The sequence below is a fragment of the Solea solea genome, chromosome 16, assembly GCF_958295425.1.
Source record: "Solea solea chromosome 16, fSolSol10.1, whole genome shotgun sequence".
Lineage (NCBI taxonomy): Eukaryota > Metazoa > Chordata > Actinopteri > Pleuronectiformes > Soleidae > Solea > Solea solea.
The window spans coordinates 18,429,020-18,456,956 of record NC_081149.1 but is presented as its reverse complement, the minus strand read 5'-3'; the positions used below and the strand labels follow the sequence as shown (position 1 = coordinate 18,456,956).

General features: G+C 33.4%; 1 protein-coding gene across 1 annotated transcript in view; it reads right to left on the bottom strand.

Moving 5' to 3' along the window:
• cdr2l (cerebellar degeneration-related protein 2-like) overlaps positions 1-27,937 on the bottom strand; it is a 37,787-nt gene that overhangs the window by 6,850 nt on the left and 3,000 nt on the right. The window contains exons 2-4 of the mRNA XM_058653771.1: positions 26,369-26,481; positions 25,766-25,914; positions 24,960-25,124 (exon numbers count right to left, since the gene is read on the bottom strand). Coding sequence (XP_058509754.1) covers positions 24,960-25,124; positions 25,766-25,914; positions 26,369-26,481 — 427 coding nt within the window. The remainder of the gene's footprint in view (positions 1-24,959; positions 25,125-25,765; positions 25,915-26,368; positions 26,482-27,937) is intronic.

Sequence of the window (27,937 nt, the reverse complement as noted above, 5' to 3'; positions counted from 1 at the left end):
TTAGTGTGTCGTCCAAATTTTGACAAAAACGTCATAGGTTAGCATGTCATCCAAATTATGACAAAAAAGTCATAGGTTAGTATGTCGTCCAAAATGTGACAAAAACGTCATAGTAAAGTATGACGTCCAAATTTTGACAAAAAAGTCATAGTATAGTATGTCGTCCAAAATGTGACAAAAAAGTCATAGGATAGTATGTCGTCCTAATTTTGACAAAAAAGTCATAGTATAGTATGTCGTCCAAAATGTGACAAAAAAGTCATAGGTTAGTATGTCGTCCAAAATGTGACAAAAAAGTCATAGGTTAGTATGTCGTCCAAATTTTGACAAAAAAGTCATGGTATAGTATGTCGTCCAAAATGTGACAAAAAAGTCATAGGTTAGTATGTCGTCCAAAATGTGACAAAAAAGTCAGAGGTTAGCATGTCATCCAAATTTTGATAAAAAAGTCATAGGTTAGTATGTCGTCCAAAATGTGACAAAAAAGTCATAGTATAGTATGTCGTCCTAATTTTGACAAAAAAGTCATAGGTTAGTATGTCGACCAAATTTTGACAAAAAAGTCATGGTATAGTATGTCGTCCAAAATGTGACAAAAAAGTCATAGGTTAGTATGTCGTCAAAAATGTGACAAAAAAGTCATAGGTTAGCATGTCATCCAAATTTTGACAAAAAAGTCATAGGTTAGTATGTCGTCCAAAATGTGACAAAAAAGTCATAGTATAGTATGTCGTCCAAATTTTGACAAAAAAGTCATAGTATAGTATGTCGTCCAAAATGTGACAAAAAAGTCATAGTATGTCGTCCTAATTTTGACAAAAAAGTCATAGTTTAGTATGTCGTCCAAAATGTGACAAAAACGTCATAGTAAAGTATGTCGTCCAAATTTTGACGAAAAAGTCATAGTATAGCATGTCGTCCAAAATGTGACAAAAACGCCATAGGTTAGTATGTCGTCCAAAATGTGACAAAAAAGTCATAGGTTAGCATGTCATCCAAATTTTGACAAAAAAGTCATAGTATAGCATGTCGTCCAAAATGTGACAAAAACGTCATAGGTTAGTATGTCGTCCAAATTTTGACATAAAAAGTCATAGTATAGTATGTCATCCGAATTTTGACAAAAAAGTCATAGTTTAGTATGTCGTCCAAAATGTGACAAAAACGTCATAGTAAAGTATGTCGTCCAAATTTTGACAAAAAAGTCATACTATAGTATGTCGTCCAAAATGTGACAAAAAAGTCATAGTTTAGTATGTCGTCCAAAATGTGACAAAAACGTCATAGTAAAGTATGTCGTCGAAATTTTGACAAAAAAGTCATAGTATAGTATGTCGTCCAAAATGTGACAAAAAAGTCATAGGATAGTATGTCGTCCTAATTTTGACAAAAAAGTCATAGTATAGCATGTCGTCCAAAATGTGACAAAAAAGTCATAGTATAGTATGTCGTCCAAAATGTGACAAAAAAGTCATAGGTTAGTATGTCGTCCAAATTTTGACAAAAAAGTCATAGGTTAGTATGTCGTCCAAAATGTGACAAAAAAGTCATAGTTTAGTATGTCGTCCAAAATTTGACAAAAAAGTCATAGGTTAGTATGTCGTCCAAAATGTGACAAAAAAGTCATAGTTTAGTATGTCGTCCAAAATGTGACAAAAACGTCATAGTAAAGTATGTCGTCCAAATTTTGACAAAAAAGTCATAGTATAGTATGTCGTCCAAAATGTAACCAAAAAGTCATAGGATAGTATGTCGTCCTAATTTTGACAAAAAAGTCATAGTTTAGTATGTCGTCCAAAATGTGACAAAAACTTCATAGTAAAGTATGTCGTCGAAATTTTGACAAAAAAGTCATAGTATAGTATGTCGTCCAAAATGTGACAAAAAAGTCATAGTATAGTATGTCGTCCAAAATGTGACAAAAAAGTCATAGGTTAGTATGTCGTCCAAAATGTGACAAAAAAGTCATAGGTTAGTATGTCGTCCAAATTTTGACAAAAAAGTCATGGTATAGTATGTCGTCCAAAATGTGACAAAAAAGTCATAGGTTAGTATGTCGTCCAAAATGTGACAAAAAAGTCAGAGCTTAGCATGTCATCCAAATTTTGATAAAAAAGTCATAGGTTAGTATGTCGTCCAAAATGTGACAAAAAAGTCATAGTATAGTATGTCGTCCTAATTTTGACAAAAAAGTCATAGGTTAGAATGTTGACCGAATTTTGACAAAAAAGTCATGGTATAGTATGTCGTCCAAAATGTGACAAAAAAGTCATAGGTTAGTATGTCGTCAAAAATGTGACAAAAAAGTCATAGGTAAGCATGTCATCCAAATTTTGACAAAAAGAGTCATAGGTTAGTATGTCGTCCAAAATGTGACAAAAAAGTCATAGTATAGTATGTCGTCAAAATTTTGACAAAAAAGTCATAGTATAGTATGTCGTCCAAAATGTGACAAAAAAGTCATAGGATAGTATGTCGTCCTAATTTTGACAAAAAAGTCATAGTTTAGTATGTCGTCCAAAATGTGACAAAAACGTCATAGTAAAGTATGTCGTCCACATTTTGACGAAAAAGTCATAGTATAGCATGTCGTCCAAAATGTGACAAAAACGTCATAGTAAAGTATGTCGTCCAAAATGTGACAAAAAAGTCATAGGATAGTATGTCGTCCTAATTTTGACAAAAAAGTCATAGTATAGCATGTCGTCCAAAATGTGACAAAAAAGTCATAGTATAGTATGTCGTCCAAATTTTGACAAAAAAATCATAGGTTAGTATGTTGTCCAAAATGTGACAAAAACGTCATAGTGAAGTATGTCGTCCAAATTTTGACAAAAAAGTCATGGTATAGTATGTCGTCCAAAATGTGACAAAAAAGTCATAGGATAGTATGTCGTCCTAATTTTGACAAAAAAGTCATAGTATAGTATGTCGTCCAAAATGAGACAAAAAACTCATAGTGAAGTATGTCGTCCAAAAACTCATAGGTTCGTAAGTCGTGCAAAACGTGACAAAAAAGTCAGAGGTTGGTATGTCGACACAGTGATAATGACTGACCTAGTGGCCTCATGGTTAAGGCACTAGTCTAGTATGCCACGGATCGTCAATTCAAGACCCATTGAGGGCAAGGTTCTTTGAAATGTCCTAACTGTGATATATCGTCCGAATTTTGACAAAAAAAGTCATGGTTTAGTATATCGTCCAAAATGTGACAAAAACGCCATAGGTAAGTATGTCGTCCAAAATGTGACAAAAAAGTCATAGTATAGTATGTCGTCCAAAATGTGACAAAAAAGTAATTGGTTAGTATGTCGTCCAAAATGTGACAAAAAAGTCATAGTATAGTATCTCGTCCAAAATTAGACAAAAAAGTCATAGGTTAGTGTGTCGTCCAAATTTTGACATAAAAAGCCATAGTATAGTATGTCGTCCAAATTTTGACAAAAACGTCATAGGTTAGCATGTCATCCAAATTTTGACAAAAAAGTCATAGGTTAGTATGTCGTCCAAAATGTGACAAAAAAGTCAAAGTATAGTATCTCGTCCAAAATTAGACAAAAAAGTCATAGGTTAGTGTGTCGTCCAAATTTTGACAAAAACGTCATAGGTTAGCATGTCATCCAAATTTTGACAAAAAAGTCATAGGTTAGTATGTCGTCCAAAATGTGACAAAAAAGTCATAGTATAGTATGTCGTCCAAAATGTGACAAAAAAGTCATAGGTTAGTATGTCGTCCAAAATTAGACAAAAAAGTCATAGTATAGTATCTCGTCCAAAATTAGACAAAAAAGTCATAGATTAGTGTGTCGTCCAAATTTTACATACAAAGTCATAGTATAGTTTGTCATCCAAATTTTGACAAAAACGTCATAGGTTAGCATGTCATCCAAATTTTGACAAAAAAGTCATAGGTTAGTATGTCGTCCAAAATGTGACAAAAAAGTCATAGTATAGTATGTCGTCCAAATTTTGACAAAAAAGTCATAGGATAGTATGTCGTCCAAAATGTGACAAAAAAGTCATAGGATAGTATGTCGTCCTAATTTTGACAAAAAAGTCATAGTTTAGTATGTCGTCCAAAATGTGACAAAAACGTCATAGTAAAGTATGTCGTCCAAATTTTGACGAAAAAGTCATAGTATAGCATGTCGTCCAAAATGTGACAAAAACGTCATAGTAAAGTATGTCGTCCAAATTTTGACAAAAAAGTCATAGTATAGTATGTCGTCCAAAATGTGACAAAAAAGTCATAGGATAGTATGTCGTCCTAATTTTGACAAAAAAGTCATAGTATAGCATGTCGTCCAAAATGTGACAAAAAAGTCATAGTATAGTATGTCGTCCAAATTTTGACAAAAAAGTCATAGTAAAGTATGATGTCCAAATTTTGACAAAAAAGTCATAGTATAGTATGTCGTCCAAAATGTGACAAAAAAGTCATAGGATAGTATGTCGTCCTAATTTTGACAAAAAAGTCATAGTATAGCATGTCGTCCAAAATGTGACAAAAAAGTCATAGTATAGTATGTCGTCCAAATTTTGACAAAAAAGTCATAGTAAAGTATGATGTCCAAATTTTGACAAAAAAGTCATAGTATAGTATGTCGTCCAAATTTTGACAAAAACGTCATAGGTTAGCATGTCATCCAAATTTTGACAAAAAAGTCATAGGTTAGTATGTCGTCCAAAATGTGACAAAAAAGTCAAAGTATAGTATCTCGTCCAAAATTAGACAAAAAAGTCATAGGTTAGTGTGTCGTCCAAATTTTGACAAAAACGTCATAGGTTAGCATGTCATCCAAATTTTGACAAAAAAGTCATAGGTTAGTATGTCGTCCAAAATGTGACAAAAAAGTCATAGTATAGTATGTCGTCCAAAATGTGACAAAAAAGTCATAGGTTAGTATGTCGTCCAAAATTAGACAAAAAAGTCATAGTATAGTATCTCGTCCAAAATTAGACAAAAAAGTCATAGATTAGTGTGTCGTCCAAATTTTACATACAAAGTCATAGTATAGTTTGTCATCCAAATTTTGACAAAAACGTCATAGGTTAGCATGTCATCCAAATTTTGACAAAAAAGTCATAGGTTAGTATGTCGTCCAAAATGTGACAAAAAAGTCATAGTATAGTATGTCGTCCAAATTTTGACAAAAAAGTCATAGGATAGTATGTCGTCCAAAATGTGACAAAAAAGTCATAGGATAGTATGTCGTCCTAATTTTGACAAAAAAGTCATAGTTTAGTATGTCGTCCAAAATGTGACAAAAACGTCATAGTAAAGTATGTCGTCCAAATTTTGACGAAAAAGTCATAGTATAGCATGTCGTCCAAAATGTGACAAAAACGTCATAGTAAAGTATGTCGTCCAAATTTTGACAAAAAAGTCATAGTATAGTATGTCGTCCAAAATGTGACAAAAAAGTCATAGGATAGTATGTCGTCCTAATTTTGACAAAAAAGTCATAGTATAGCATGTCGTCCAAAATGTGACAAAAAAGTCATAGTATAGTATGTCGTCCAAATTTTGACAAAAAAGTCATAGTAAAGTATGATGTCCAAATTTTGACAAAAAAGTCATAGTATAGTATGTCGTCCAAAATGTGACAAAAAAGTCATAGGATAGTATGTCGTCCTAATTTTGACAAAAAAGTCATAGTATAGCATGTCGTCCAAAATGTGACAAAAAAGTCATAGTATAGTATGTCGTCCAAATTTTGACAAAAAAGTCATAGTAAAGTATGATGTCCAAATTTTGACAAAAAAGTCATAGTATAGTATGTCGTCCAAAATGTGACAAAAAAGTCATAGTATAGTATGTCGTCCAAAATGTGACAAAAAAGTCATAGGATAGTATGTCGTCCTAATTTTGACAAAAAAGTCATAGTATAGTATGTTGTCCAAAATGAGACAAAAAACTCATAGTATAGTATGTCGTCCAAAAACTCATAGGTTCGTAAGTCGTGCAAAACGTGACAAAAAAGTCAGAGGTTGGTAGTTCGACACAGTGATAATGACTAACCCTGTGGCCTAATGGTTACGGCACTAGTCTAGTAAGCCATGGATCGTCAATTCAAGACCCATTGAGGGCAAGGTTCTTTGAAATGTCCTAACAGTGATATATCGTCCGAATTTTGACAAAAAAAGTCATGGTTTAGTATATCGTCCAAAATGTGACAAAAACGCCATAGGTTAGTATGTCGTCCAAAATGTGACAAAAAAGTCATAGTATAGTATGTCGTCCAAATTTTGACAAAAAAGTCATAGTTTAGTATGTCGTCCAAAATGTGACAAAAACGTCATAGTAAAGTATGTCGTCGAAATTTTGACAAAAAAGTCATAGTATAGTATGTCGTCCAAAATGTGACAAAAAGTCATAGTATAGTATCTCGTCCAAAATTAGACAAAAAAGTCATAGGTTAGTGTGTCGTCCAAATTTTGATAAAAACGTCATAGGTTAGCATGTCATCCAAATTTTGACAAAAAAGTCATAGGTTAGTATGTCGTCCAAATTGTGACAAAAACGTCATAGTATAGCATGTCATCCAAATTTTGACAAAAAAGTCATAGTATAGTATCTCGTCCAAAATTAGACAAAAAAGTCATAGGTTAGTGTGTCGTCCAAATTTTGACAAAAACGTCATAGGTTAGCATGTCATCCAAATTTTGACAAAAAAGTCATAGGTTAGTATGTCGTCCAAAATGTGACAAAAACGTCATAGTAAAGTATGACGTCCAAATTTTGACAAAAAAGTCATAGTATAGCATGTCATCCAAAATGTGACAAAAACGTCATAGGATAGTATGTCGTCCTAATTTTGACAAAAAAGTCATAGTATAGTATGTCGTCCAAAATGTAACAAAAAAGTCATAGGTTAGTATGTCGTCCAAAATGTGACAAAAAAGTCAGAGGTTAGCATGTCATCCAAATTTTGATAAAAAAGTCATAGGTTAGTATGTCGTCCAAAATGTGACAAAAAAGTCATAGTATAGTATGTCGTCCTAATTTTGACAAAAAAGTCATAGGTTAGTATGTCGACCAAATTTTGACAAAAAAGTCATGGTATAGTATGTCGTCCAAAATGTGACAAAAAAGTCATAGGTTAGTATGTCGTCCAAAATGTGACAAAAAAGTCATAGGTTAGCATGTCATCCAAATTTTGACAAAAAAGTCATAGGTTAGTATGTCGTCCAAAATGTGACAAAAAAGTCATAGTATAGTATGTCGTCCAAATTTTGACAAAAAAGTCATAGTATAGTATGTCGTCCAAAATGTGACAAAAAAGTCATAGGATAGTATGTCGTCCTAATTTTGACAAAAAAGTCATAGTTTAGTATGTCGTCCAAAATGTGACAAAAACGTCATAGTAAAGTATGTCGTCCAAATTTTGACGAAAAAGTCATAGTATAGCATGTCGTCCAAAATGTGACAAAAACGTCATAGTAAAGTATGTCGTCCAAATTTTGACAAAAAAGTCATAGTATAGTATGTCGTCCAAAATGTGACAAAAAAGTCATAGGATAGTATGTCATCCTAATTTTGACAAAAAAGTCATAGTATAGTATGTCGTCCAAAATGAGACAAAAAACTCATAGTATAGTATGTCGTCCAAAAACTCATAGGTTCGTAAGTCGTGCAAAACGTGACAAAAAAGTCAGAGGTTGGTATGTCGACACAGTGATAATGACTGACCTAGTGGCCTAATGGTTAAGGCACTAGTCTAGTAAGCCACGGATCGTCAATTCAAGACCCATTGAGGGCAAGGTTCTTTGAAATGTCCTAACTGTGATATATTGTCCGAATTTTGACAAAAATAGTCATGGTTTAGTATATCTTCCAAAATGTGACAAAAACGCCATAGGTTAGTATGTCGTCCAAAATGTGACAAAAAAGTCATAGTATAGTATGTCGTCCAAAATGTGACAAAAAAGTCATAGGTTAGTATGTCGTCCAAAATTAGACAAAAAAGTCATAGTATAGTATCTCGTCCAAAATTAGACAAAAAAGTCATAGGTTAGTGTGTTGTCCAAATTTTGACATAAAAAGTCATAGTATAGTATGTCGTCCAAATTTTGACAAAAACGTCATAGGTTAGCATGTCATCCAAATTTTGACAAAAAAGTCATAGGTTAGTATGTCGTCCAAAATGTGACAAAAGAGTCATAGGATAGTATGTCGTCCAAAATGTGACAAAAAAGTCATAGGATAGTATGTCGTCCTAATTTTGACAAAAAAGTCATAGGATAGTATGTCGTCCAAAATGTGACAAAAAAGTCATAGGATAGTATGTCGTCCTAATTTTGACAAAAAAGTCATAGTTTAGTATGTCGTCCAAAATGTGACAAAAACGTCATAGTAAAGTATGTCGTCCAAATTTTGACGAAAAAGTCATAGTATGGCATGTCGTCCAAAATGTGACAAAAACGTCATAGTAAAGTATGTCGTCCAAATTTTGACAAAAAAGTCATAGTATAGTATGTCGTCCAAAATGTGACAAAAAAGTCATAGGATAGTATGTCGTCCTAATTTTGACAAAAAAGTCATAGTATAGCATGTCGTCCAAAATGTGACAAAAAAGTCATAGGTTAGTATGTCGTCCAAAATGTGACAAAAACGTCATAGTGAAGTATGTCGTCCAAATTTTGACAAAAAAGTCATAGTATAGTATGTCGTCCAAAATGTGACAAAAAAGTCATAGGATAGTATGTCATCCTAATTTTGACAAAAAAGTCATAGTTTAGTATGTCGTCCAAAATGTGACAAAAAAGTCATAGTTTAGTATGTCGTCCAAAATGTGACAAAAACGTCATAGTAAAGTATGTCGTCCAAATTTTGACAAAAACGTCATAGGTTAGCATGTCATCCAAATTATGACAAAAAAGTCATAGTTTAGTATGTCGTCCAAAATGTGACAAAAACGTCATAGTAAAGTATGTCGTCGAAATTTTGACAAAAAAGTCATAGTATAGTATGTCGTCCAAAATGTGACAAAAAAGTCATAGGATAGTATGTCGTCCTAATTTTGACAAAAAAGTCATAGTATAGCATGTCGTCCAAAATGTGACAAAAAAGTCATAGGTTAGTATGTCGTCCAAAATGTGACAAAAACGTCATAGTGTAGTATGTCGTCCAAATTTTGACAAAAAAGTCATAGGATAGTATGTCATCCTAATTTTGACAAAAAAGTCATAGTTTAGTATGTCGTCCAAAATGTGACAAAAAAGTCATAGTTTAGTATGTCGTCCAAAATGTGACAAAAACGTCATAGTAAAGTATGTCGTCCAAATTTTGACAAAAACGTCAGAGGTTAGCATGTCATCCAAATTATGACAAAAAAGTCATAGTTTAGTATGTCGTCCAAAATGTGACAAAAACGTCATAGTAAAGTATGTCGTCCAAATTTTGACAAAAAAGTCATAGTATAGCATGTCATCCAAAATGTGACAAAAACGTCATAGGATAGTATGTCGTCCTAATTTTGACAAAAAAGTCATAGTATAGTATGTCGTCCAAAATGTAACAAAAAAGTCATAGGTTAGTATGTCGTCCAAAATGTGACAAAAAAGTCAGAGGTTAGCATGTCATCCAAATTTTGATAAAAAAGTCATAGGTTAGTATGTCGTCCAAAATGTGACAAAAAAGTCATAGTATAGTATGTCGTCCTAATTTTGACAAAAAAGTCATAGGTTAGTATGTCGACCAAATTTTGACAAAAAAGTCATGGTATAGTATGTCGTCCAAAATGTGACAAAAAAGTCATAGGTTAGTATGTCGTCCAAAATGTGACAAAAAAGTCATAGGTTAGCATGTCATCCAAATTTTGACAAAAAAGTCATAGGTTAGTATGTCGTCCAAAATGTGACAAAAAAGTCATAGTATAGTATGTCGTCCAAATTTTGACAAAAAAGTCATAGTATAGTATGTCGTCCAAAATGTGACAAAAAAGTCATAGGATAGTATGTCGTCCTAATTTTGACAAAAAAGTCATAGTTTAGTATGTCGTCCAAAATGTGACAAAAACGTCATAGTAAAGTATGTCGTCCAAATTTTGACGAAAAAGTCATAGTATAGCATGTCGTCCAAAATGTGACAAAAACGTCATAGTAAAGTATGTCGTCCAAATTTTGACAAAAAAGTCATAGTATAGTATGTCGTCCAAAATGTGACAAAAAAGTCATAGGATAGTATGTCGTCCTAATTTTGACAAAAAAGTCATAGTATAGCATGTCGTCCAAAATGTGACAAAAAAGTCATAGTATAGTATGTCGTCCAAATTTTGACAAAAAAGTCATGGTATAGTATGTCGTCCAAAATGTGACAAAAAAGTCATAGGATAGTATGTCATCCTAATTTTGACAAAAAAGTCATAGTATAGTATGTCGTCCAAAATGAGACAAAAAACTCATAGTATAGTATGTCGTCCAAAAACTCATAGGTTCGTAAGTCGTGCAAAACGTGACAAAAAAGTCAGAGGTTGGTATGTCGACACAGTGATAATGACTGACCTAGTGGCCTAATGGTTAAGGCACTAGTCTAGTAAGCCACGGATCGTCAATTCAAGACCCATTGAGGGCAAGGTTCTTTGAAATGTCCTAACTGTGATATATTGTCCGAATTTTGACAAAAATAGTCATGGTTTAGTATATCTTCCAAAATGTGACAAAAACGCCATAGGTTAGTATGTCGTCCAAAATTAGACAAAAAAGTCATAGTATAGTATCTCGTCCAAAATTAGACAAAAAAGTCATAGGTTAGTGTGTCGTCCAAATTTTGACATAAAAAGTCATAGTATAGTATGTCGTCCAAATTTTGACAAAAACGTCATAGGTTAGCATGTCATCCAAATTTTGACAAAAAAGTCATAGGTTAGTATGTCGTCCAAAATGTGACAAAAGAGTCATAGGATAGTATGTCGTCCAAAATGTGACAAAAAAGTCATAGGATAGTATGTCGTCCTAATTTTGACAAAAAAGTCATAGGATAGTATGTCGTCCAAAATGTGACAAAAAAGTCATAGGATAGTATGTCGTCCTAATTTTGACAAAAAAGTCATAGTTTAGTATGTCGTCCAAAATGTGACAAAAACGTCATAGTAAAGTATGTCGTCCAAATTTTGACGAAAAAGTCATAGTATGGCATGTCGTCCAAAATGTGACAAAAACGTCATAGTAAAGTATGTCGTCCAAATTTTGACAAAAAAGTCATAGTATAGTATGTCGTCCAAAATGTGACAAAAAAGTCATAGGATAGTATGTCGTCCTAATTTTGACAAAAAAGTCATAGTATAGCATGTCGTCCAAAATGTGACAAAAAAGTCATAGGTTAGTATGTCGTCCAAAATGTGACAAAAACGTCATAGTGAAGTATGTCGTCCAAATTTTGACAAAAAAGTCATAGTATAGTATGTCGTCCAAAATGTGACAAAAAAGTCATAGGATAGTATGTCATCCTAATTTTGACAAAAAAGTCATAGTTTAGTATGTCGTCCAAAATGTGACAAAAAAGTCATAGTTTAGTATGTCGTCCAAAATGTGACAAAAACGTCATAGTAAAGTATGTCGTCCAAATTTTGACAAAAACGTCATAGGTTAGCATGTCATCCAAATTATGACAAAAAAGTCATAGTTTAGTATGTCGTCCAAAATGTGACAAAAACGTCATAGTAAAGTATGTCGTCGAAATTTTGACAAAAAAGTCATAGTATAGTATGTCGTCCAAAATGTGACAAAAAAGTCATAGGATAGTATGTCGTCCTAATTTTGACAAAAAAGTCATAGTATAGCATGTCGTCCAAAATGTGACAAAAAAGTCATAGGTTAGTATGTCGTCCAAAATGTGACAAAAACGTCATAGTGAAGTATGTCGTCCAAATTTTGACAAAAAAGTCATAGTATAGTATGTCGTCCAAAATGTGACAAAAAAGTCATAGGATAGTATGTCATCCTAATTTTGACAAAAAAGTCATAGTTTAGTATGTCGTCCAAAATGTGACAAAAAAGTCATAGTTTAGTATGTCGTCCAAAATGTGACAAAAACGTCATAGTAAAGTATGTCGTCCAAATTTTGACAAAAACGTCAGAGGTTAGCATGTCATCCAAATTATGACAAAAAAGTCATAGTTTAGTATGTCGTCCAAAATGTGACAAAAACGTCATAGTAAAGTATGTCGTCCAAATTTTGACAAAAAAGTCATAGTATAGCATGTCATCCAAAATGTGACAAAAACGTCATAGGATAGTATGTCGTCCTAATTTTGACAAAAAAGTCATAGTATAGTATGTCGTCCAAAATGTAACAAAAAAGTCATAGGTTAGTATGTCGTCCAAAATGTGACAAAAAAGTCAGAGGTTAGCATGTCATCCAAATTTTGATAAAAAAGTCATAGGTTAGTATGTCGTCCAAAATGTGACAAAAAAGTCATAGTATAGTATGTCGTCCTAATTTTGACAAAAAAGTCATAGGTTAGTATGTCGACCAAATTTTGACAAAAAAGTCATGGTATAGTATGTCGTCCAAAATGTGACAAAAAAGTCATAGGTTAGTATGTCGTCCAAAATGTGACAAAAAAGTCATAGGTTAGCATGTCATCCAAATTTTGACAAAAAAGTCATAGGTTAGTATGTCGTCCAAAATGTGACAAAAAAGTCATAGTATAGTATGTCGTCCAAATTTTGACAAAAAAGTCATAGTATAGTATGTCGTCCAAAATGTGACAAAAAAGTCATAGGATAGTATGTCGTCCTAATTTTGACAAAAAAGTCATAGTTTAGTATGTCGTCCAAAATGTGACAAAAACGTCATAGTAAAGTATGTCGTCCAAATTTTGACGAAAAAGTCATAGTATAGCATGTCGTCCAAAATGTGACAAAAACGTCATAGTAAAGTATGTCGTCCAAATTTTGACAAAAAAGTCATAGTATAGTATGTCGTCCAAAATGTGACAAAAAAGTCATAGGATAGTATGTCGTCCTAATTTTGACAAAAAAGTCATAGTATAGCATGTCGTCCAAAATGTGACAAAAAAGTCATAGTATAGTATGTCGTCCAAATTTTGACAAAAAAGTCATGGTATAGTATGTCGTCCAAAATGTGACAAAAAAGTCATAGGATAGTATGTCATCCTAATTTTGACAAAAAAGTCATAGTATAGTATGTCGTCCAAAATGAGACAAAAAACTCATAGTATAGTATGTCGTCCAAAAACTCATAGGTTCGTAAGTCGTGCAAAACGTGACAAAAAAGTCAGAGGTTGGTATGTCGACACAGTGATAATGAATGACCTAGTGGCCTAATGGTTAAGGCACTAGTCTAGTAAGCCACGGATCGTCAATTCAAGACCCATTGAGGGCAAGGTTCTTTGAAATGTCCTAACTGTGATATATTGTCCGAATTTTGACAAAAATAGTCATGGTTTAGTATATCTTCCAAAATGTGACAAAAACGCCATAGGTTAGTATGTCGTCCAAAATGTGACAAAAAAGTCATAGTATAGTATGTCGTCCAAAATGTGACAAAAAAGTCATAGGTTAGTATGTCGTCCAAAATTAGACAAAAAAGTCATAGTATAGTATCTCGTCCAAAATTAGACAAAAAAGTCATAGGTTAGTGTGTCGTCCAAATTTTGACATAAAAAGTCATAGTATAGTATGTCGTCCAAATTTTGACAAAAACGTCATAGGTTAGCATGTCATCCAAATTTTGACAAAAAAGTCATAGGTTAGTATGTCGTCCAAAATGTGACAAAAGAGTCATAGGATAGTATGTCGTCCAAAATGTGACAAAAAAGTCATAGGATAGTATGTCGTCCTAATTTTGACAAAAAAGTCATAGGATAGTATGTCGTCCAAAATGTGACAAAAAAGTCATAGGATAGTATGTCGTCCTAATTTTGACAAAAAAGTCATAGTTTAGTATGTCGTCCAAAATGTGACAAAAACGTCATAGTAAAGTATGTCGTCCAAATTTTGACGAAAAAGTCATAGTATGGCATGTCGTCCAAAATGTGACAAAAACGTCATAGTAAAGTATGTCGTCCAAATTTTGACAAAAAAGTCATAGTATAGTATGTCGTCCAAAATGTGACAAAAAAGTCATAGGATAGTATGTCGTCCTAATTTTGACAAAAAAGTCATAGTAAAGCATGTCGTCCAAAATGTGACAAAAAAGTCATAGGTTAGTATGTCGTCCAAAATGTGACAAAAACGTCATAGTGAAGTATGTCGTCCAAATTTTGACAAAAAAGTCATAGTATAGTATGTCGTCCAAAATGTGACAAAAAAGTCATAGGATAGTATGTCATCCTAATTTTGACAAAAAAGTCATAGTTTAGTATGTCGTCCAAAATGTGACAAAAAAGTCATAGTTTAGTATGTCGTCCAAAATGTGACAAAAACGTCATAGTAAAGTATGTCGTCCAAATTTTGACAAAAACGTCATAGGTTAGCATGTCATCCAAATTATGACAAAAAAGTCATAGTTTAGTATGTCGTCCAAAATGTGACAAAAACGTCATAGTAAAGTATGTCGTCGAAATTTTGACAAAAAAGTCATAGTATAGTATGTCGTCCAAAATGTGACAAAAAAGTCATAGGATAGTATGTCGTCCTAATTTTGACAAAAAAGTCATAGTATAGCATGTTGTCCAAAATGTGACAAAAAAGTCATAGGTTAGTATGTCGTCCAAAATGTGACAAAAACGTCATAGTGAAGTATGTCGTCCAAATTTTGACAAAAAAGTCATAGTATAGTATGTCGTCCAAAATGTGACAAAAAAGTCATAGGATAGTATGTCATCCTAATTTTGACAAAAAAGTCATAGTTTAGTATGTCGTCCAAAATGTGACAAAAAAGTCATAGTTTAGTATGTCGTCCAAAATGTGACAAAAACGTCATAGTAAAGTATGTCGTCCAAATTTTGACAAAAACGTCAGAGGTTAGCATGTCATCCAAATTATGACAAAAAAGTCATAGTTTAGTATGTCGTCCAAAATGTGACAAAAACGTCATAGTAAAGTATGTCGTCCAAATTTTGACAAAAAAGTCATAGTATAGCATGTCATCCAAAATGTGACAAAAACGTCATAGGATAGTATGTCGTCCTAATTTTGACAAAAAAGTCATAGTATAGTATGTCGTCCAAAATGTAACAAAAAAGTCATAGGTTAGTATGTCGTCCAAAATGTGACAAAAAAGTCAGAGGTTAGCATGTCATCCAAATTTTGATAAAAAAGTCATAGGTTAGTATGTCGTCCAAAATGTGACAAAAAAGTCATAGTATAGTATGTCGTCCTAATTTTGACAAAAAAGTCATAGGTTAGTATGTCGACCAAATTTTGACAAAAAAGTCATGGTATAGTATGTCGTCCAAAATGTGACAAAAAAGTCATAGGTTAGTATGTCGTCCAAAATGTGACAAAAAAGTCATAGGTTAGCATGTCATCCAAATTTTGACAAAAAAGTCATAGGTTAGTATGTCGTCCAAAATGTGACAAAAAAGTCATAGTATAGTATGTCGTCCAAATTTTGACAAAAAAGTCATAGTATAGTATGTCGTCCAAAATGTGACAAAAAAGTCATAGGATAGTATGTCGTCCTAATTTTGACAAAAAAGTCATAGTTTAGTATGTCGTCCAAAATGTGACAAAAACGTCATAGTAAAGTATGTCGTCCAAATTTTGACGAAAAAGTCATAGTATAGCATGTCGTCCAAAATGTGACAAAAACGTCATAGTAAAGTATGTCGTCCAAATTTTGACAAAAAAGTCATAGTATAGTATGTCGTCCAAAATGTGACAAAAAAGTCATAGGATAGTATGTCGTCCTAATTTTGACAAAAAAGTCATAGTATAGCATGTCGTCCAAAATGTGACAAAAAAGTCATAGTATAGTATGTCGTCCAAATTTTGACAAAAAAGTCATGGTATAGTATGTCGTCCAAAATGTGACAAAAAAGTCATAGGATAGTATGTCATCCTAATTTTGACAAAAAAGTCATAGTATAGTATGTCGTCCAAAATGAGACAAAAAACTCATAGTATAGTATGTCGTCCAAAAACTCATAGGTTCGTAAGTCGTGCAAAACGTGACAAAAAAGTCAGAGGTTGGTATGTCGACACAGTGATAATGACTGACCTAGTGGCCTAATGGTTAAGGCACTAGTCTAGTAAGCCACGGATCGTCAATTCAAGACCCATTGAGGGCAAGGTTCTTTGAAATGTCCTAACTGTGATATATTGTCCGAATTTTGACAAAAATAGTCATGGTTTAGTATATCTTCCAAAATGTGACAAAAACGCCATAGGTTAGTATGTCGTCCAAAATGTGACAAAAAAGTCATAGTATAGTATGTCGTCCAAAATGTGACAAAAAAGTCATAGGTTAGTATGTCGTCCAAAATTAGACAAAAAAGTCATAGTATCTCGTCCAAAATTAGACAAAAAAGTCATAGGTTAGTGTGTCGTCCAAATTTTGACATAAAAAGTCATAGTATAGTATGTCGTCCAAATTTTGACAAAAACGTCATAGGTTAGCATGTCATCCAAATTTTGACAAAAAAGTCATAGGTTAGTATGTCGTCCAAAATGTGACAAAAGAGTCATAGGATAGTATGTCGTCCAAAATGTGACAAAAAAGTCATAGGATAGTATGTCGTCCTAATTTTGACAAAAAAGTCATAGGATAGTATGTCGTCCAAAATGTGACAAAAAAGTCATAGGATAGTATGTCGTCCTAATTTTGACAAAAAAGTCATAGTTTAGTATGTCGTCCAAAATGTGACAAAAACGTCATAGTAAAGTATGTCGTCCAAATTTTGACGAAAAAGTCATAGTATGGCATGTCGTCCAAAATGTGACAAAAACGTCATAGTAAAGTATGTCGTCCAAATTTTGACAAAAAAGTCATAGTATAGTATGTCGTCCAAAATGTGACAAAAAAGTCATAGGATAGTATGTCGTCCTAATTTTGACAAAAAAGTCATAGTATAGCATGTCGTCCAAAATGTGACAAAAAAGTCATAGGTTAGTATGTCGTCCAAAATGTGACAAAAACGTCATAGTGAAGTATGTCGTCCAAATTTTGACAAAAAAGTCATAGTATAGTATGTCGTCCAAAATGTGACAAAAAAGTCATAGGATAGTATGTCATCCTAATTTTGACAAAAAAGTCATAGTTTAGTATGTCGTCCAAAATGTGACAAAAAAGTCATAGTTTAGTATGTCGTCCAAAATGTGACAAAAACGTCATAGTAAAGTATGTCGTCCAAATTTTGACAAAAACGTCATAGGTTAGCATGTCATCCAAATTATGACAAAAAAGTCATAGTTTAGTATGTCGTCCAAAATGTGACAAAAACGTCATAGTAAAGTATGTCGTCGAAATTTTGACAAAAAAGTCATAGTATAGCATGTCGTCCAAAATGTGACAAAAAAGTCATAGGTTAGTATGTCGTCCAAAATGTGACAAAAACGTCATAGTGAAGTATGTCGTCCAAATTTTGACAAAAAAGTCATAGTATAGTATGTCGTCCAAAATGTGACAAAAAAGTCATAGGATAGTATGTCATCCTAATTTTGACAAAAAAGTCATAGTTTAGTATGTCGTCCAAAATGTGACAAAAAAGTCATAGTTTAGTATGTCGTCCAAAATGTGACAAAAACGTCATAGTAAAGTATGTCGTCCAAATTTTGACAAAAACGTCAGAGGTTAGCATGTCATCCAAATTATGACAAAAAAGTCATAGTTTAGTATGTCGTCCAAAATGTGACAAAAACGTCATAGTAAAGTATGTCGTCCAAATTTTGACAAAAAAGTCATAGTATAGTATGTCGTCCGAAATGTGACAAAAAAGTCATAGGATAGTATGTCGTCCTAATTTTGACAAAAAAGTCATAGTATAGTATGTCGTCCAAAATGAGACAAAAAACTCATAGTATAGTATGTCGTCCAAAAACTCATAGGTTCGTAAGTCGTGCAAAACGTGACAAAAAAGTCAGAGGTTGGTATGTCGACACAGTGATAATGACTGACCTAGTGGCCTAATGGTTAAGGCACTAGTCTAGTAAGCCACGGATCGTCAATTCAAGACCCATTGAGGGCAAGGTTCTTTGAAATGTCCTAACTGTGATATATTGTCCGAATTTTGACAAAAATAGTCATGGTTTAGTATATCTTCCAAAATGTGACAAAAACGCCATAGGTTAGTATGTCGTCCAAAATGTGACAAAAAAGTCATAGTATAGTATGTCGTCCAAAATGTGACAAAAAAGTCATAGGTTAGTATGTCGTCCAAAATTAGACAAAAAAGTCATAGTATAGTATCTCGTCCAAAATTAGACAAAAAAGTCATAGGTTAGTGTGTCGTCCAAATTTTGACATAAAAAGTCATAGTATAGTATGTCGTCCAAATTTTGACAAAAACGTCATAGGTTAGCATGTCATCCAAATTTTGACAAAAAAGTCATAGGTTAGTATGTCGTCCAAAATGTGACAAAAGAGTCATAGGATAGTATGTCGTCCAAAATGTGACAAAAAAGTCATAGGATAGTATGTCGTCCTAATTTTGACAAAAAAGTCATAGGATAGTATGTCGTCCAAAATGTGACAAAAAAGTCATAGGATAGTATGTCGTCCTAATTTTGACAAAAAAGTCATAGTTTAGTATGTCGTCCAAAATGTGACAAAAACGTCATAGTAAAGTATGTCGTCCAAATTTTGACGAAAAAGTCATAGTATGGCATGTCGTCCAAAATGTGACAAAAACGTCATAGTAAAGTATGTCGTCCAAATTTTGACAAAAAAGTCATAGTATAGTATGTCGTCCAAAATGTGACAAAAAAGTCATAGGATAGTATGTCGTCCTAATTTTGACAAAAAAGTCATAGTATAGCATGTCGTCCAAAATGTGACAAAAAAGTCATAGGTTAGTATGTCGTCCAAAATGTGACAAAAACGTCATAGTGAAGTATGTCGTCCAAATTTTGACAAAAAAGTCATAGTATAGTATGTCGTCCAAAATGTGACAAAAAAGTCATAGGATAGTATGTCATCCTAATTTTGACAAAAAAGTCATAGTTTAGTATGTCGTCCAAAATGTGACAAAAAAGTCATAGTTTAGTATGTCGTCCAAAATGTGACAAAAACGTCATAGTAAAGTATGTCGTCCAAATTTTGACAAAAACGTCATAGGTTAGCATGTCATCCAAATTATGACAAAAAAGTCATAGTTTAGTATGTCGTCCAAAATGTGACAAAAACGTCATAGTAAAGTATGTCGTCGAAATTTTGACAAAAAAGTCATAGTATAGTATGTCGTCCAAAATGTGACAAAAAAGTCATAGGATAGTATGTCGTCCTAATTTTGACAAAAAAGTCATAGTATAGCATGTCGTCCAAAATGTAACAAAAAAGTCATAGGATAGTATGTCGTCCTAATTTTGACAAAAAAGTCATAGTATAGCATGTCGTCCAAAATGTGACAAAAAAGTCATGGTATAGCATGTCGTCCAAAATGTGACAAAAAAGTCATAGGATAGTATGTCGTCCTAATTTGACAAAAAAGTCATAGTATAGCATGTCGTCCAAATTTTGACAAAAAAATCATAGGTTAGTATGTCGTCCAAAATGTGACAAAAACGTCATAGTGAAGTATGTCGTCCAAATTTTGACAAAAAAGTCATAGTATAGTATGTCGTCCAAAATGTGACAAAAACGTCATAGTATAGTATGTCGTCCAAAATGAGACAAAAAACTCATAGTATAGTATGTCGTCCAAATTTTGACAAAAAAGTCATAGTATAGCATGTCGTCCAAAATGTGACAAAAAAGTCATAGTATAGTATGTCTTCCAAAATGTGACAAAAAAGTCATAGGTTAGTATGTCGTCCAAATTTTGACATAAAAAGTCATAGTATAGTATGTCATCCAAATTTTGACAAAAAAGTCATAGGTTAGTATGTCGTCCAAAATGTGACAAAAAAGTCATAGTTTAGTATGTCGTCCAAATTTTGACGAAAAAGTCATAGTATAGCATGTCGTCCAAAATGTAACAAAAAAGTCATAGGATAGTATGTCGTCCTAATTTTGACAAAAAAGTCATAGTATAGCATGTCGTCCAAAATGTGACAAAAAAGTCATGGTATAGCATGTCGTCCAAAATGTGACAAAAACGTCATAGTAAAGTATGTCGTCGAAATTTTGACAAAAAAGTCATAGTATAGTATGTCGTCCAAAATGTGACAAAAAAGTCATAGTATAGTATGTCGTCCAAAATGTGACAAAAAAGTCATAGGTTAGTATGTCGTCCAAAATGTGACAAAAAGTCATAGGTTAGTATGTCGTCCAAAATGTGACAAAAAAGTCATAGTATAGTATCTCGTCCAAAATTAGACAAAAAAGTCATAGGTTAGTGTGTCGTCCAAATTTTGACAAAAACGTCATAGGTTAGCATGTCATCCAAATTATGACAAAAAAGTCATAGGTTAGTATGTCGTCCAAAATGTGACAAAAACGTCATAGTAAAGTATGACGTCCAAATTTTGACAAAAAAGTCATAGTATAGTATGTCGTCCAAAATGTGACAAAAAAGTCATAGGATAGTATGTCGTCCTAATTTTGACAAAAAAGTCATAGTATAGCATGTCGTCCAAAATGTGACAAAAAAGTCATAGGATAGTATGTCGTCCTAATTTTGACAAAAAAGTCATAGTATAGCATGTCGTCCAAAATGTGACAAAAAAGTCATAGTATAGTATGTCATCCAAATTTTGACAAAAAAAGTCATAGAATAGTATGTCGTCCAAAATGTGACAAAAAAGTCATAGGTTATAGTATGTCGTCCAAAATGTGATAAAAAAAGTCATAGTATAGTATGTCGTCCAAAATTAGACAAAAAAGTCATAGGTTAGTATGTCGTCCAAATTTTGACAAAAAAGTCATAGGTTAGTATGTCGTCCAAATTGTGACAAAAAAAGTCATAGTTTAGTATGTCGTCCAAATTGTGACAAAAAAAGTCATAGTTTAGTATGTCGTCCAAAATGTGACAAAAACGTCATTGTATAGTATGTCGTCCAAAATTAGACAAAAAAGTCATAGGTTAGTATGTCATCCAAATTTTGACAAAAAAGTCATAGTTTAGTATGTCGTCCAAAATGTGACAAAAACGTCATAGTAAAGTATGACGTCCAAATTTTGACAAAAAAGTCATAGTTTAGTATGTCGTCAAAAATGTGACAAAAAAGTCATAGGTTAGTATGTCGTCCAAATTTTGACAAAAAAAGTCATAGTATAGTATGTCGTCCAAATTTTGACAAAAAAACTCATAGTATAGTATGTCGTCCAAAATTAGACAAAAAAGTCATAGGTTAATATGTCATCCAAATTTTGACAAAAAAAGTCATAGTATAGTATGTCGTCCGAATTTTGACAAAAAAAAGTCATAGTATAGTATGTCGTCCAAATTTTGACAAAAAAGTCATAGTATAGTATGTCGTCAAAAATGAGACAAAAAACTCATAGTATAGTATGTCGTCCAAAATTAGACAAAAAAGTCATAGGTTAATATGTCATCCAAATTTTGACAAAAAAAGTCATAGTATAGTATGTCGTCCAAAATGTGACAAAAAAGTCATAGGTTAGTATGTCGTCCAAAATGTGACAAAAAAGTCATAGTATGTGACAAAAAAGTCATAGGTTAGTATGTCGTCCAAAATGAGACAAAAAAGTCATAGTGTAGTATGTCGTCCAAAATTAGACAAAAAAGTCATAGGTTAGTATGTCTTCCAAATTTTGACAAAAAATCATAGTTTAGTATGTCGTCCAAATTTTGACAAAAAAGTCATAGTATAGTATGTGGTCAAAAATTAGACAAAAAACTCATAGTATAGTATGTTGTCCAAAATTATAGAAAAAAAGTCATAGGTTAGTATGTCATCCAATTTTTGACAAAAAAAGTCATAGTATAGTATGTCGTCCAAAATGTGATAAAAAAGTCATAGTATAGTATGTCGTCCAAAATGTGACAAAAAAGTCATAGTATAGTATCTCGTCCAAAATGAGACAAACAAGTCATAGGTTAGTATGTCGTCCAAATTTTGACAAAAAAACTCATAGTATAGTATGTCGTTCAAATTTTGACAAAAAAAGTCATAGTATAGTATGTCGTCAAAAATGAGACAAAAAACTCATAGTATAGTATGTCGTCCAAAATTAGACAAAAAAGTCATAGGTTAATATGTCATCCAAATTTTGACAAAAAAAGTCATAGTATAGTATGTCGTCCGAATTTTGACAAAAAAAAGTCATAGTATAGTATGTCGTCCAAATTTTGACAAAAAAGTCATAGGTTAGTATGTCGTCCAAAATGAGACAAAAAAGTCATAGTGTAGTATGTTGTCCAAAATTAGACAAAAAAGTCATAGGTTAGTATGTCATCCAAATTTTGACAAAAAAAGTCATTGTTTAGTATGTCGTCCAAATTTTGACAAAAAAGTCATAGTATAGTATGTCGTCCAAAATGTGATAAAAAAGTCATAGTATAGTATGTTGTCCAAAATTAGACAAAAAAGTCATAGGTTAGTATGTCATCCAATTTTTGACAAAAAAAGTCATAGTATAGTATGTCGTCCAAAATGTGATAAAAAAGTCATAGTATAGTATGTCGTCCAAAAAGTGACAAAAAAGTCATAGTATAGTATCTCGTCCAAAATGAGACAAACAAGTCATAGGTTAGTATGTCGTCCAAATTTTGACAAAAAAAGTCATAGTATAGTATGTCGTTCAAATTTTGACAAAAAAAGTCATAGTATAGTATGTCGTCAAAAATGAGACAAAAAAGTCATCGTAAAGTATGTCGTCCAAAATTAGACAAAAAAGTCATAGGTTAGTATGTCGTCCAAAATGAGACAAACAAGTCATAGGTTAGTATGTCGTCCAAAATTAGACAAAAAAGTCATAGGTTAGTATGTCGTCCAAAATGAGACAAACAAGCCATAGGTTAGTATGTCGTCCAAATTTTGACAAAAAAAGTCATAGTATAGTATGTCGTCCAAAATGTGATAAAAAAGTCATAGTATAGTATGTCGTCCAAAATGTGACAAAAAAGTCATAGGTTAGTATGTCGTCCAAATTTTGACAAAAAAAGTCATAGTATAGTATGTCGTCCAAAATGTGATAAAAAAGTCATAGTATAGTATGTCGTCCAAAATGTGACAAAAAAGTTATAGGTTAGTATGTCGTCCAAAATGTGATAAAAAAGTCATAGTATAGTATGTCGTCCAAAATGTGACAAAAAAGTCATAGTATAGTATCTCGTCCAAAATGAGACAAACAAGTCATAGGTTAGTATGTCGTCCAAATTTTGACAAAAAAAGTCATAGTATAGTATGTCGTTCAGATTTTGACAAAAAAAGTCATAGTATAGTATGTCGTCAAAAATGAGACAAAAAACTCATAGTATAGTATGTCGTCCAAAATTAGACAAAAAAGTCATAGGTTAATATGTCATCCAAATTTTGACAAAAAAAGTCATAGTATAGTATGTCGTCCGAATTTTGACAAAAAAAAGTCATAGTATAGTATGTCGTCCAAATTTTGACAAAAAAGTCATAGTTTAGTATGTCGTCCAAATTTTGACAAAAAAGTCATAGTTTAGTATGTCGTCCAAAATGTGACAAAAAAGTCATAGTATGTGACAAAAAAGTCATAGGTTAGTATGTCGTCCAAAATGAGACAAAAAAGTCATAGTGTAGTATGTTGTCCAAAATTAGACAAAAAAGTCATAGGTTAGTATGTCATCCAAATTTTGACAAAAAAAGTCATAGTTTAGTATGTCGTCCAAATTTTGACAAAAAAGTCATAGTATAGTATGTGGTCAAAAATTAGACAAAAAACTCATAGTATAGTATGTTGTCCAAAATTAGACAAAAAAGTCATAGGTTAGTATGTCATCCAATTTTTGACAAAAAAAGTCATAGTATAGTATGTCGTCCAAAATGTGATAAAAAAGTCATAGTATAGTATGTCGTCCAAAATGTGACAAAAAAGTCATAGTATAGTATCTCGTCCAAAATGAGACAAACAAGTCATAGGTTAGTATGTCGTCCAAATTTTGACAAAAAAAGTCATAGTATAGTATGTCGTCAAAAATGAGACAAAAAACTCATAGTATAGTATGTCGTCCCAAATTAGACAAAAAAGTCATAGGTTAGTATGTCGCCCCAAAATGTGACAAAAAAGTCATAGGTTAGTATGTCGTCCAAAATGAGACAAACAAGTCATAGGTTAGTATGTCGTCCAAAATGAGACAAAAAAGTCATAGGTTAGTATGTCGTCCAAATTTTGACAAAAAAAGTCATAGTATAGTATGTCGTCCAAATTTTGACAAAAAAAGTCATAGTATAGTATGTCGTCCAAAATGTGACAAAAAAGTCATAGTAAAGTATGTCGTCCAAATTTTGACAAAAAAGTCATAGTATAGTATGTTGTCCAAAATGTGACAAAAAAGTCATAGTATAGTCAGTCAGTCATCATCTACCACTTTATCCTCCGCCAGAGGGTCGCGGGGGTGCTGTGCCAATCTCAGCTACATCGGGCGATAGGCGGGGTACACCCTGGACAGTTCGCCAGTCCATCGCAGGGCCACACACAGATAGAGACAAACAACCATTCACTCTCACACCTATGGTCAATTTAGACCATTTAGCAAGGCGAGAGCGCTAACCACTACACCACCGCGTGGCCCTCATAGTATGTTGTCCAAATTTTGACAAAAAAGTCATAGCATAGTATGTCGTCCAAATTTTGACAAAGAAATCATAAGTTAGTAAGTCTTCCAAGAAGACACCAAAATGTCATAATTTAGTATGTTGTCCAAAAAGACACCAAAATTGTCAAAAGTCAAAGGGCCTTTTTTTGTACTTGCATACTGGAAAAATAATCTGCCCTCAATCAGTCAGTCAATCACCTTGGTGCAGTGCAGAGCTCTTTGAGGCAGGGGAAAGAATGGACAGTCTTGCGCCGCTCCTTCTTCTCCCTGTGAACCCTCAGCTCCTCCAGAGTTTGCAGCTCCTCCACCCGAGTTGTCAGACAATCCACCTGACACTGCAGAGTCTCCATGGTGCCTGTTAACCTGTATAAGCACACAAACAAACACACACACACACACACACACAATTGTTTGTCCATATAATTGTTATGTCATCAGGGAACTGACATAATTCTCGCCATACCATGCGCCCACAGTGACAATGAGTCACTGTTACAGAGGAAAGAATGTGAAGGAGTACATTGAGAAAGAACAAGGGCAACCACTCATCCAGTAATTTGATCAGTAAAAACCTTTAATCCCTGATTATGGTTATAAAATTGCTTAAAACAGCAAAAATGCTACACAGGCTTTAAAGCTGCTGGCGTCGCCTGTTTCACATACACGTTATTACCAAGGTTATTATAGTTAACGAAAACTAAAATTGAAGAAAACATTTACTGGAATAAAAATAAAAACTAGAGTTTTCGTCTTTGTAAATTTATTTCATACATAATCATTTTGGGTTGATATGAAGTGTATTTATTTTTTCCTCTGTTGGTTGTATTTGATTCCTATTATGACCTTTTTTAATCTTGCACTTGGGAAATACTCCATATTACAAAAAACAAAAACTAATCATTTACAAAAAAAAACCTAATAACAACTAGTCAATTTTGAGATATATAGTATGTGTGATGATAATGATAATGATAATGATAATAATAAGAGCAGTTTCTGTTCACCTGTCTATTTTCTGCTGCGAGGCCTTGCTCTCCAGCCCCAGCTTCTCATTGGTGATCTCAAGCTCTCTGGCCGTCACATCCAGCTGTTCATACACCTTTGCGTGCTGCTCGTTCATCTCCCTCAACATCTCCAGCTGCTTGGACAGATACTGAAGAGGAAAACATGGAAGATTAATATGACTCCATTATGGACTAGTTACAGCTTAGTGAGATAGTGAGATAAATTCACTTATTTTAGACAAAAAAAAAGTTACAAAAGGCAACTTTGCACTAAAGGATCTCACTGTGAATGTAACATAATGACGACATGATCACGGGTTGTTTCGCTGCTTCTTAGTGGTTATTGGACCTTCCTGCAACATATGAGTATGTTCACGTAGTAGTTTGTTTAATGTGATTCAGTCAGAGATGTCTTCAGCCAGGTTTCTGACTCATAAACTGGTTTTAAAACACGTATGCTTGGTGCTTTCAGTCATTTTAATTCTTGCCCTCTCTTTTTTTCACCTGAATGCTCCACATTCAGATTCTTTTTAGTGGCATGAACTAATACTGCATTGCACTGACACAACACGACACTAGGCAAAAAAGATGAGACAAGCAAACCTCTATCTCTTGCACTTGGTCCTCATTGTTAATGTACATCTGTTGAAGGGAATCCTCCAGCTCCTTGTTGCGTTCCAGGAGCGTTTTGCCGAGCTCTGCTGCCAAGTGAAGATCTGACAGGAGAAACACAACAGAAAAATGACTGTTCAGTCGTTAGGGTAAAAGAGTGCGTGAGGGGGTGCAGGACGTTTGCAATTGCTTTTGACATTTGAAAAGGTAAAAACTTCGGCATCTATATATCCAGAAGTTCTTATATCTATAAAATAAACTAGGGTGTAAAAATGGAGAAGTCAGCTGTACAAGTTTCTAAATATTATATATACTGTATATATATATTAATATATATATATAATATTTTTACCCTGGTTTACTTTTTTCTTTTTTTAAATGAACACCCTAATATTAATTATTAAGAATCCCTTATTATTATTATTTTCTTGTGACCGATACCGAGTATCTACTCATACCGATATCAGTCCGACACGTGTCATTTCAGACCATTTATAAACGTATGAAGCTCTTAACGACACATTTGTGCTGAGTCATTTCAAAGACATAATTCTCCAACTGTGTAACAAATATTGTTCGGATAATATCAGATTTTATATTTTTTATCTGTTCGATATCCAATCCAGTGATTTTGACCGGTATCGGACCGATACCGATTCCATCCCTAGTAAGACCTGATATGACTTTGAACAGGTAATTCAGATTTTCTGAGAGAAAGGTTAGATATATGAGTTGCACATTCATTTTATTGCATTTTATTAAAAAAAATACACACATTGTGTCCTGACCCAATATAGAGACTGATATAGAGACCTTTTTATTCACTCTTAGTTTAACTTGCCGTCAGACAGTCCTATAGTTTGGGTTCATGAACCCGGTCATAACAAGGGCCTTTCTGCATGGAGTTTGCATGTTTTCACCGCGTGCATGTGTGTGTGGATTTTCTCGGCGTTCTTCGGTTTCCTCCCACAGTCCAAAAACATGCAATGTGGGGATCAGGTAAATTGGACACTCTAAACTGACTGTAGGTGTGAGAGCAAATGGTTGTTTGTCTCTATGTTGCCCTGTGATGGACTGGCGAACTCGCCCTATGTCAGCTGAGATTGGCACTGAGATTTTATGCCTAAACATTTCCTCAAAATCATCGGATCGGAAAAATAAAAATTATATCCAATAATATGATCCATAAACCTTAATGATGTCTTAAATGCTTCACTAATCAAAAGAGATATTCACCACCACTGTCATACGAAATGCACGTGAGAGAGAGAGAGAGGGAGAGAGAGAGAGACAGAGACAGAGACAGAGAGAGAGAGGTTCCTGCAAATGAGGCTGCAACTCAAACATGACATCATCACCACCACACTTCGCCATCTGCCCAGATGCACCTCATGTGTTTAACAGATTATAATGAGCACAGGGTCACCAAACAGCAGAGCGGCCAGGTTGCATAACAGTAACATTTCTGGGGCAAAGTGTTTCTGCGTGAGTGTGAGTGCACGCAGGGCAGGATGGCATTTGTTTATAAGAGCGCTGAGCCACAACAACCTCTGTCTCTGA